This window comes from Heteronotia binoei, chromosome 8 (assembly GCF_032191835.1).
Source record: "Heteronotia binoei isolate CCM8104 ecotype False Entrance Well chromosome 8, APGP_CSIRO_Hbin_v1, whole genome shotgun sequence".
Lineage (NCBI taxonomy): Eukaryota > Metazoa > Chordata > Lepidosauria > Squamata > Gekkonidae > Heteronotia > Heteronotia binoei.
In genome coordinates, this window is record NC_083230.1 from 85,673,803 (window position 1) to 85,685,801 (window position 11,999).

The following is an 11,999-nucleotide window of genomic DNA, read 5'->3' on the forward strand; positions in this document are numbered from 1 at the left end:
ATTCTTTGGTGTTGGATAGGAGCTTTGGGTCCTGATGTGTCGGCATTAACCATAGCACACGCAAGGCAATTAGTCACCCACTGTGTGACTTCCTGGCGCATGCCCGGCCACCAGCCCGTCTCCCTCACCCGTTCCAAAGTTAGATTTGCACCGCGGTGTCCCTGCTCGTGCACGAACTTGATTAAATCCCCTCTGACCTGCAAAGGCACAATCCAGTGTTGCTCGCCCTGGCTATCTACTGCCCAGTAAATACCATCTTGCTGAATAATGGTGTATTTCCCAGTTTCATCCTTCTGGGCCTTGGCGAGCTCTAGGATCTCTGGGTCGTCTTTCTGGAGCTCGCCCAAATCCATCAGAATTTCTCTCCCTTTGCTCCGGTTCCGAGTGGTGACCGGATGCAGAGGAAAGGTGGGGGGTGAATGGAAAGGATTGGTGTCCGCGAATGCAGCTTCCTTGGCAATAGCATCTACCCTGTTGTTCCACATCCCTTCCTCTGTATAGTTTCTCTGATGTCCCTTGACGTGCGTTACATAGGTAGAGTCAGTTCGCGCTTCTATCCTTTCAGCTATTTGCAGCCATTTCTGGGAATGCGCGACCGGTTTTCCCTCGCTATTCAGCCAATTCTGTTTTTTCCAAATGGGTAGCCAGGCTGTGATCGCCTGCACCGTCCAATGGGAATCTGTAAAAATGGCTAAGGGCACATCCAGGGGCTCAAAGCAGAGGATGTTCAGTACCGCCTCCACCTCGGTGGCTTGGCTGGAATGGGGGCGGACTGTTCCTTTAAGAACTAGGGAGTCCTGCACCCTGATGGCTCCGTAGCCAGTTCGAGCTGAGCCATTTACATGGAAGGAGGACCCGTCACAAAACCAACAAACAAGTTCTTGTTGTCGGGCTTCTGCTAAGGTTATTCCTCCATTAACCGGCCAGGGTATATGTTGTACCACTGGCAGCGGGCACTCATGCTCTTCCCCTTCAACTACGAGGCCATAGGGCGAGGGCGGTTCCTTTTGCTCCTTCTGGAAATCTACCCCTCTGTTAGTTAGCGCCAGTGTCCACTGGGCAATCCTCTGGTTCGAAACTTGCCCATCTTTAACTTTCCCTGAGAGGATATACTTAAGAGGGGAATGAGTGGTTTGAACTATCACCCTTGCTCCTCCTATTATAAACTCCCAATGGGTTAGACTCCAAACCAGAGCGAGGCAGACCTTCTCACAGGGGGAGAATCTTTCCTCCACGGAAGAAAGGTTCCTGGAGGCATAAGCCACCACCCGCTGAGATCCCGCCCTTCTCTGGATCAGAGTAGCCCCCAGACTGTGCTCCGAGATAGCCAACTGAATGAAAAACGGCTGGGTAACATCGGGGTGGGCGAGCGCCGGAGCCTTTGCGAGGTCGCTTTTAAGCTCTGCAAAGGCCCGCTGCTGTTCCAGTCCCCAGTACCACTGCACGTCCTTCTTCAGGAGCTCATAAAGAGGTCGGGCTTTCTCGGAGAACATTTCTATGAAATCCCGAGAAAAGTTAAAGGTGCCTAACAGGGCTCTTAGTGAATGGGAGTCTGTGGGGGCGGGGAGTTTGGAAATCACTTCTACCCTCTGCGAGTCCGGTGTTCTCCCTTCTGCCCCTAGTGTGATGCCGAGGTACTTCACCTCGGTCTTCACTAGCTGGGCCTTTTCCCTGCTTGCCTTAAAGCCAGTTTCTTGGATGAGGTTGAGGACCTCCTCAGTGACCTCCCGGACCTTCTCCTCTGTTTCTGCATGGATCAGCACGTCATCTACATAACTGAGCACGCAATCCTTTGATCCAGGTAACAGTCGGTCCCACATCTGTACGACATGTGCGTGACAGATGCTTGGGCTTGAATGGAATCCCTATGGGGTCCGCTTGAATACGTACTGCTGGCCGCGGAAAGTAAACGCGAATTTATACCAACAGGACTCATGCAAGCAGATCGAGTGGAACGCGTTGGCCAGGTCCACCACGCTGTAAAATTTAGATCCCGCTGCAATGGCTGCCACTATCTCGTTATATTTGGCGACCACCGGGGCCACCGGGGGAGTCACTGCATTAAGGGCTCTGAAGTCTACCGTCATCCTCCAAGTTACTCCATCTGCCTTAAGGACCGGCCACAAGGGGGCATTGCAGATGGACTGCATTGGGAGGATGACGTCCCACTTCAACAGACCCTCAATTGTTTTCCCTATTCCTGCTTCCGCTTCCGCGGGATATTTGTACTGACGCTGGGGAGGAGGATCTTTGCCCTCTATGAGAACACAAGCGTTCCTCACAGTCCCACACTCCGCCTTGTCATTAATCCATACCCCGGGGAACTTTTGGGTCCATAGATCTCCGGTTACTGAAAACACAGGGAAGGGCGCCTTTAGGGCAGCACATCGGTGTATGGCATTAATAAAGTCCGGGCCTCCTGGGATGTGCCACAGGAGTCCGTTGGCCAAATCCACAGTTAAATGGTTTTTCTTTAGGAAGGGAGCCCCAATCATTCCATCATCTTCTCCTGCATTAGCGCAGGCTGTAGTGGAGGTTTTAAGTCTCCCTATAGTAATGGGAATCTTCTTCCAGATGTGCGAGAGGTGACTTCCTCCCGCATACCCAGCCAGTTCCAGAGTTCTGTCCGTCTGAGTTCCTTGTGTAACTAACTTCGGGTGGAGCACGCTAATCGACGCCCCTGTATCCACTAACAAATTGGCAGATTTCATCCTCCCGGGAGCCCCAATGCCTGCCTGTACCATTGGTCTCCCCCAGGTGTCTGGCTTAAGCTTAGCCATTACTCCCTCGGGGAGATCAGTGGGTCCCGGGCACCCCTAGCGCAAACCCTGGTCCTCATATTCAGGATCGTTGCAGACCACTTGTTGAGTAACTGCGGCAATTGGTGCTGGATACAATTGCACCGTGGGTTGCATTGGAGGAGGTGGGTTCTGGTTTACGACTGCTATAGGTTGTGGAAATCCTTGCGGTGCTGTAAAATAGGGTTGGGTTGGCGGAGGTGGGAGCTGGGTTATAGCGGCTGTGGGTTGTGGATACCCTTGCGGTGCCGCAAAATATGGTTGGATCGGCGGTGGTGGGGGTGCCGAGTGCTGCGGGTTTCCCCACCCCTGCACTATCTGTTGTTGCCTCTCTATCAAGTGTGCAGTTGGTGCTCGATCCAAATCGCTCATGTCACACCCCGCATTAGCTAAAAAGCTCCAGACTGCTTTACGCTGGGCCTGTTCTTCGGGTGACAGGGAGTTCCAAAAACGAGCCCGTTCCGCCCTTCGCGAGTTGGAATTTTTATACCCTCTCCGCTGGTCCTGAGGACCTGGGTATGCCTCTCCATACGGACCCGCCATTACATTGGAATGTGGGGCCGGATATGGCTGTGTCATTGGTGGGGGTAAGGGAGCCGAAGGCTGTGCGGGTGGAGGGAGAGCTCTCTGGTGGTAGCTGGGGTTCCCTCCTTCCACTCCCTGTCTTTGCTTGGCATTTTTCCCGTTATTTCGTGCCTGAGCATTCCTGTTTTGTACTACCGGAGGATTTGTTGCCATTTGCTGAGGATTATATGGGCTGGGATTAATTTCCCTCTTCTGGTATTGAGAGTGCGGGCCGTTGTTAGCATAAGTGACAGTATGGACTGCCTCCTTAGCCCGGTCCTTTTTAGTACTCTTTTTCCCCTGCCCAAACGTGTCTATATATCTACTAAGATTTTGCAGGTTGGCATGAAGTGTGCTCCACTCGGGGTTAGGTGCATGGGTGGGTCCCAATAGCTGCCGCGTTTCTACATTGAGGCCCTTAATGACATCTGTGACAAAATCGGTGTCATTGTAGTCGGGAGCCTGACCCTCCTCCTCCGGGAATATTACCTCGGCGGCTAAGGCTAAGAATTGTTTTTTTGCTAGATAGACCAAAGGGTCCTCATCTGGACCTTGCACGGTCTGAGCATATACATATTTAATATTCTCTTCATTCCAAGTGATTCTTAATAGTTCAGCCATCCACTCCAAGGTGGTTACGGCGTCTGCCTTTGAGAGTATCAATTTTTCTCTCACCTTCTCTACATGAGGGCCGGTTACGGCCAATCTCAAAACCTGATTCAACTCCCTGATTGTTATGTCCGGGTATTCGCGGTACATTTGCATCATCCATCGTATAGAAGTTTCCCGATTATATGGGCCGAGAATTTGGTGGGCCATTTTAATATCTTCGGTTTTCCAATCTTTAACCTCCTTAGTTACCTGCACTGTCTCTTTGCCGTTCCCTTGTCTAGTGGTGGTTTGTCGGGTAACCACCGGGCATACTGGGGCGGGAACAGTCTCACAGGGTTGTACTTCCTCCTCATCCTCACTTTCCTCATCTGATGTAAAATCATAGAGGCCAGAGGGCGAGACGGTGGCTATAAGAGCATTTTTGCGGTCTATCTTATTCTTCAGGAGAGCGATCTCCTTTTTGCATGCCTCATGATTGGCTGCTTCTCTGGTTTTCTGGCTCCTTTCGGCAGCGATTTCAACGGCATGTTGCAACTTATTATTGCGGTCTCTTGTTTGCTCCAGCTCCTTGTCCAATGCTTTTAACTGCACTTGGGCCTTTTTCAGAGCGGACAGGGCATCTTGATGCGCTAAGGCTAGGGTGTGTTTTTCTACCTTAATCTCCTCTATGGTTCGACTCGCATGTTGCCAGTCGAGATCCAAGCTATTGTTTTCCGCCGCCAGTCTATTTATCTCTGCGGCGTGTTTTCTATGCAATTCTGCTTTTTCTGCCTCATGGGTCTGGAGTATGAGTTCCTTTTCCGCTGTATGCTTCCGGAACTCATCCTCCAGCACCTCTGCATGTCTCTTAAGGCTTGCCTCCAATTCTTGTTCCTTCTTTTCTGTCTGCACCTCTTTTTGTGTAAGCTGTTCCTTGAGTTGTTTATTCAAGGTAGTGCTATCCCGCAGGGCTTCAAACAAGCCCCACGTGGCAAAAAGATCTCTCTTGCCGGTGCTAATTGTTTTGTTGCTGCAACCCTCTTCAAAAATGTCCCTGAGGGATTGGAGGGGATCAGAGCCTTGGTTAAAGAGTCCCTTTTTCCAGGGATTATCTCCTTTCTTTATCAGCCACTTGTCCAATTTGGGGATCTCTTCCTTTTGGGCAAGAATATCCATTGTGGCGTGTGGGAATTTCTCTTTTTGATTCCCTTCTATTTCGCCTACCGCCAATCTCCAATTGAGCTTCGGCTACAAAAACTAAGATCAACGAGTTCGCCAACGGCTGGGTCTCGGCCAAACCCTAAAATCCACGAGTCAGCGTAAGGCTGCAACTCGGCCAAAACTAAGATCAACGAGTTCGCCAACGGCTGGGTCTCGGCCAAACCCTAAAATCCTCGAGTCAGCATAAGGCTGCAACTCGGCCAAAACTAAGATCAACGAGTTCGCCAACGGCTCGGTCTCGGCCAAACCCTAAAATCCTCGAGTCAGCATAAGGCTGCAACTTGGCCAAAACTAAGATCAACGAGTTCGCCAACGGCTGGGTCTCAGCCAAACCCTAAAATCCTCGAGTCAGCATAAGGCTGCAACTCGGCCAAAACTAAGATCAACGAGTTCGCCAACGGCTGGGTCTCGGCCAAACCCTAAAATCCTCGAGTCAGCATAAGGCTGCAACTCGGCCAAAACTAAGATCAACGAGTTCGCCAACGGCTGGGTCTCGGCCAAACCCTAAAATCCTCTCCAACAGTCTGATCACACTGGTTTTGTCACCCCTGCGTTCTCAGGCTTGTCGGGTGCCTTATACTCGCCTTGGCCTAGGTTCGTGTAAGGACTTAAGATGTGTGTGTGTGTGTGTGTAGGTGTCTGAGTGTGTATGTAGTGTGTGTGCGTGTGTGCACTAAGCTCTAAAGAAAAGGGAGAAAGGGAAGGGCGCTCTTTCCAGGTCTTAAACAATCCTAGCCTATCCTGACATTCCCTCCCACGATAGACGCGTTTAGAAGGCCTCGGGACGGCGGCCAGACTTCACGGGACTTCCCCCTTGCGTTCTATCGGGCTCAGTCCTCTTGCGAGGTGTCTGGCCTCCTAGGTGCGGCTGAGAAGTCCAGTTGAATGATAGAAATGGGGGCAGCCCAACCCACAATTTATAGAAATGCTCGCTAGAGCCGTTCACACAGAACTCATTCACTCAATCACTCACGCAATAGCCTCGCTAGCAAGACTTTCTGAATGGTGCAACCTTACGTCTGTCTGTATGAAGACACGCGTGTCGACTCGCGTGCGTTCACACAAACAGGATAATGCCCAAGCTTTCTCCACCAATTTCTGTTAGGGAAACTGCTCTCAAAATGAGATTGGGGAATTAGACTGAGAGACAGCTGGCCCAATAGGAATCTTTGTTATCTGTGTATACCAGGCTCAACCATTCAGATAGTCAATGCTCAATAAACTGGACTCTAATTTAGTAAAATCAATTGTAATTTATTTGAGACAATAGTTCTTTCACACAAGATACAAAAGCAATCTCACATTCACACAGGTCTAAAGAAATATAGAGAGATCGATAGGGGAACATAAAAGGATGGACATACAGGGTGATACTACCTCTCGCAGACTCCAAGGAAGGCTCCGATGGCGACGAATGAGGGAATGGGGGAATGGACCCGAAACTGATCAGGAATCGGGGATGGATCTATACAGCGGAATAAGGGGGTTGCTGAATAGAGAGCACACCTGTGGGTAGCTAGTCCACAGGTTATATAGTGTCACCTTAGTCCTGAGGGAATGGGAGGTGACTGGGAGTGGTAATGGGAGGTTCCGCTGATGACCAAGAAGGCTGGACACCGGCTGGACCAATGGCGAGTCTATGGCGACACCTGATTGGGTGTATGCTTCAACCAATGAACATCACCTTCATCCTGGGCATCCTGGAAACTTCCAAGTTGCGACAGGGCCTGGGGCGGCTCCAATGATATCAGTATGGGAATGGTTGGGTGATTGGGAGGAGATGGGATTAACTGGGAAGGTGACAATAGAGAATCAGATATGGACCTAGGTATTCCGGTGTAGACAAAAGGGCTTGGAGATATCAGGAGAGATCCTTCCTCTTTCTCATCATCTCCTGGGTGAAGCCTGTTGTTCAGGATATTACTTGGCAATCAGGATTAATAGTGGAGCCATTAATCCATTCATAAACGAGATAGGTTGCTTGTGGGCTAGGAATGACTCAAGGTGTGTACGTGTAGTTCCCACTAAGAAGGAATGAAGCCCAACCAGACAGGAAGATGGCTACATGTGGCGTGAGCGAAACACAGTGGCTTCCATGCTTAGCGCTTCAACACCGTTCACCTGGACAGCTCCGTGGCGGCGTAGCCTCCTCCTCGCCATGGCGGATTCCACGCGATAGCGGGGAAACGTTCGTGTGCGTCTGCAGACACTCTGTGCCTGTCTCAAGCACTTGTATACTTGGTAGTTGGTACACAGGAGTCTTACGTAGTTCCTGGATAGCTTTACTCGCATTCACTGGCCAGGCGGATGCAAGCTCACTTCTCCAGGCGCCCTGGCAACCATGTTTGTGACAGAGGGGTCATTTTCTCACATTATATCTCCACTGCCTGGCATATTTTATGACATGCATGGCTCAGATCCACAAAGTCCCACTTGTGTCAAATCTGGCCCTTGTAACAAATGAGTTCAACACCCCTGAGTCCTAGAGGTATGCAGTAGTCTTTTCAAAGCTTAGCACGTGTGGCCTGCAACTATGGCATGGAGAGACAGTCTGTAGCCTGGGATCATGTGCTTATGCCTAGTGATGCTACATTTTCCTAAATTTCTGAGATTTTAAGTGGCTGCCCTGATGGCTTTCAGTCATTCTAATTCACACACGCCTCTCCCCCCTCTGTTGCATTTTGGAGGTGGAAATGTCATGTCCTGAGACTTTATTCATGCTGTTGTGGAGCACTAGGCTGAGTATTTAAGTAGCTCCTTCTACCTCTTTATCACAACAGCTGTCACAGCAGTGCTGTCTTCTGTTTGTACAACTGCTTTACAACCCTTCTTCATAGTTTGTTTTGGTTTTTTTGTAATGCTTGGTGGCTGTTGTTCTTCAGAGCTATATTAATTCCCAAATTCTCCCTGCTATAGGCTTCAGAAGGCACTAAAGATCCATTTACCAGACCCAGTCAAGTTCTTCCCCTCTCTCACAGCTGTCCATGGAGGAGATGTTCAGGTAAGGAGGCTGGACATTAGGGAAATGAGGATAACAGACCTAACCAAGAAGAGGACAAGGAGAATATAGATAACTGGAAACCTGTCTTCTAGGGTTGCTTGCCCCCAGCAGGGGGTCCCCCACTTTTGTGAGCTTAATTTTCAGTATTTTGTGGGGGGACATTGCACAGCAACACTCTGGTTTTGGGACAAACTCTATGATTTTGAAAGCAAAAAACTATAGAATTTTGCCCCAAAATCAGAGCGTCATGCACCTTGACACCTTCCAGGCGATGTCATTGTATCAGGGATGGCATGTGTGACTTCCCACCCACCTGTGGAACAGCTCCCTAAATCTCCCTGCTGTTACTACAACCCTACTGTCTTCCATTATAGGCTATGGCACTAATGCTTGTAGGACAGTGTTACCAAGCCTGCCTCTCACAGGGATATTTGTTTAAACTTGGTTTGCAATGGCCTGCCACATTTAGCTAAGTTGCCTTTAGTTGTAGAAGCTGAAATCTCTTCTCTGTGTATGGCTGTGTGATAGGAAAGTTTCAGGGTGACAGGCAAATCAGTTGTGAACTCAGGGAAGCTGAGGGCTGATCTACACATTGCAGGAAAATCCAGGCTCAGATCTCCTGCCATGCTTGTAATTTTAAAAAGCAACCATGGATGGAGAAGACAGTGATCAGGATGCAGGAGGAGGGAAGCTTTAACAATCCTCCATTGTAGCAACACCAATTCCCAGGCAACTTTTATTACCCTTTATGGCTATCCAGACCAAATGGCCTTCTAATTTGTCACATTGTTCCACCATGTGATCCCAGCTTTGTATCAGTTTGCCCTCTTAACCCACCAACTACATCTATTTCAGCCCACTGTACCTTATTCCCTCATCTGAAGAAGTGTGCTTTTAGCACATGAAAGCTTACATTCTGAGTAAAACTTTGTTAAAACTTTGGACTTAAAGGTGCCACTTGACTCCTGCTTTGCTCAAATCCTTCATTCTGCCATTTTCCTGAAAGCAGCGCAGGAGCACATGATTTTATCAGGAAAAATGCAAGGGGAAAGAGTTAACCTACCCCCCCCCCCTTCCTCCATGTCACCCTATTTAAAAAACCCAAGTCTCCTCTCCTGCCTCTGTCTGCTTTTGAATATTAATAGAAGAAACACCATGCTATAAGTCAATAAAGATTAATTTCATTCAATATAGTGGATTTTTAATTTTTAAACTCAATGCACAAATTTCTGTATGGACAACTCACTGCAATAAGCAAGAGGTATTATCATAATGTATACAGAGTTCTTTTCAAGAGATACAAGAAAATCTTAACACAGCTCCAAATGGATACCGCAGTTTCTCAAAAGTCCCTTGTTAGTTCAAGATGCATCCGAGCACTCAACACCCTATTCTGGAATTGCAGGGGTTTCTTAATCTTCCTCAGGACTGCATAATTCAATAGCAGAACCAAATCCTTAAACCATTCAATCTGACATAGCAAAGTCACTTTTTCCCAACTGCAGCTACTGCCTAGTCAATTTCAGATCAGCTGTAGGGTTCTTGCCCTCCTTTTATCTCTTTAACAGCAGGATTGCAAACCATGCTTCAAAACTAGCTTTCAGTCTGGGGGCATGAAGTAGCCATACCTTGCCACTTTGGATGTAATGGCAACTTATGATTTGCACTAAAAACAGAAAACAATAAATTGAATCTGAATCCAAAGTTGAGGAAAAGGGAAACTTGCAAGCACCAGACTCACTCTTCAAACAGTACAGTGGAGTTATGTGTGAACCTCATGCTGAAAAGAAATAGTGGAAAAAGCAGAAGAACAAGGGGAAGCAGCTGCCAGGTAGAAAATTTGGGCCTGATGGATTAGGAGAAAACCAGGATCTAAATATTTTAAATTTGAGGGTGTGCCGCTGATAGCGGAGGACAAGGTCAAAAGCCTGGGGGTACTATTGGAGCCCTCCTTAACGATGGAGGCTCAGATAGCAGCCACTGCCAAGTCTGCATTTTTTCACCTTAGGCGGGCAAGGCAGTTGGCCCCCTTCCTGGAACATGACGATCTAGCAACAGTGATCCATGCCACGGTCACCTCAAGGTTGGACTACTGCAATGCTCTCTACATGGGGCTGCCTTTGTGCCAAACCCGAAAGCTGCAGCTAGTGCAGAATGCCGCGGCCCAGCTGTTGTTAGGGCTCCCAAGAAGGGAGCACATCCGGCCGGAGCTCCGGGACCTGCACTGGCTGCCGATAGCTTACCGAGTCCGGTACAAGGTGCTGGTTATTACCTTTAAAGCCCTATATGGCCTAGGACCTGCCTACCTGAAGGACCGTCTCTCCCCGCATGTTCCCCAGAGAGTACTGAGATCGGGAACTCAAAATCTCCTAGATATCCCCGGGCCAAAGGAAGCCCGCTTAAAATCGACAAGGGACCGGGCCTTTTCTATTATGACCCCCTCCTGGTGGAACCAGCTGCCGGAAGAGGTGAGGGCCCTGCGGGACCTCGCCCAGTTCCGCAGGGCCTGTAAGACAACCCTCTTCCAGCTGACCTATGACTAGCTGGTACAAGAAACTGAGCGTAGTTATACTGGATGTCTGCTGCCCCCAGTGTTTTAAATGTTTTAAATGGTTCAATGTTTTAAATGGTTTAATGTTTAAATTTAATGCTCTATGTTTAACGCCTATTTATGTCAGATTCCTGTGTTGTAAGCCACCCTGAGCCACTTGTTGGGAAGGGCGGGATAGAAGTCATAAAATAAATAAATAAATAAAATAATTATAGCCTCCCATGTTTAGACTCTGTCAGGGCTTTTTTTGAACAAGAACGCACAGGAACGCAGTTCTGGTTGGCTTGGTGTCAGGGAGAGTGGCCTAATATGCCAATGAGTTCCTGCTGAGCTTTTTCTATAAGAAAGCCCTATGTGCAACTATGGTGACATCAGGGGTGTGGCCCAATATGCAAATGAGTTCCTGCTGGGCTTTTTCTACAAAAAAGCCCTGGACCCTGTTAAGGGAGCCAGCCCCACATAGCAGTGTCTTTTCTGAGACTTGGTTCAGCAGCACAGAGCATCTGCAAAGCCTTCTCTCTGTCATCAATGCTTCCCATTCACTTTTAGTGTCATTCTTTTGGCCAAAATACTCAGTACAGCTGCATTGGAACACAGAATGAATTCATTTCATTCTTTCATTAATCTTTGAAGCGGTCATTGTTACAGGTTCTTAATTCTGTGATTCGGCAAAAGCAAGGAAAAACACAGCCATGTCCACACCTCAATAACCTTTCAGCATTTTTGCTCTGCTAGCTTAATTCAAGTCTCTAATACCAGATATAATAGAGGAATTGGATTACTGTAATGCCCTCTACTTGGGGCTGCCCCTGTGCCGAACCCGGAAGTTGCAGCTAGTGCAGAATGCCGCCGCTCGGTTGTTATTAGGGCTCCCTAGACCGGAGCACATTCAGCTGGAGCTCTGGGGACTGCACTGGCTGCCAATAATATACCGAGTTTGGTACAAGGTGCTGGTTATTACCTTTAAAGCCTTATATGGCCTAGGACCTGCCTACCTTAGGAACCGTCTCTTCCCATATACTCCCCAGAGAGTGCTGCGATCTGGCTCTCGAAATCTGCTTGTAATCCCCGGGCCAAAGGAGGCCCGGCTGAAGTCAACTAGGGATAAGGCCTTCTCAATCTCAGCCCCTTGCTGGTGGAACCAGTTACCGGAAGAGGTCAGGGCCCTGCGGGACTTTGGACAGTTCTGCAGGGCCTGTAAGACAGTCCTCTTCCGGTTGGCTTAAAACTGACCGGCATTGAAATATTCTGAAGGAAGATTGTAAGATAGCAC

General features: G+C 48.8%; 1 protein-coding gene across 1 annotated transcript in view; it reads left to right on the forward strand.

Annotated features, from left to right (window-relative positions):
- Window positions 1-11,999, forward strand: part of IL2RB (interleukin 2 receptor subunit beta) — a 36,584-nt gene that overhangs the window by 22,109 nt on the left and 2,476 nt on the right. Inside the window, exon 5 of the mRNA XM_060244434.1 lies at window positions 8,091-8,175. Within this exon, the coding sequence (XP_060100417.1) occupies window positions 8,091-8,175 (85 nt within the window). The remainder of the gene's footprint in view (window positions 1-8,090; window positions 8,176-11,999) is intronic.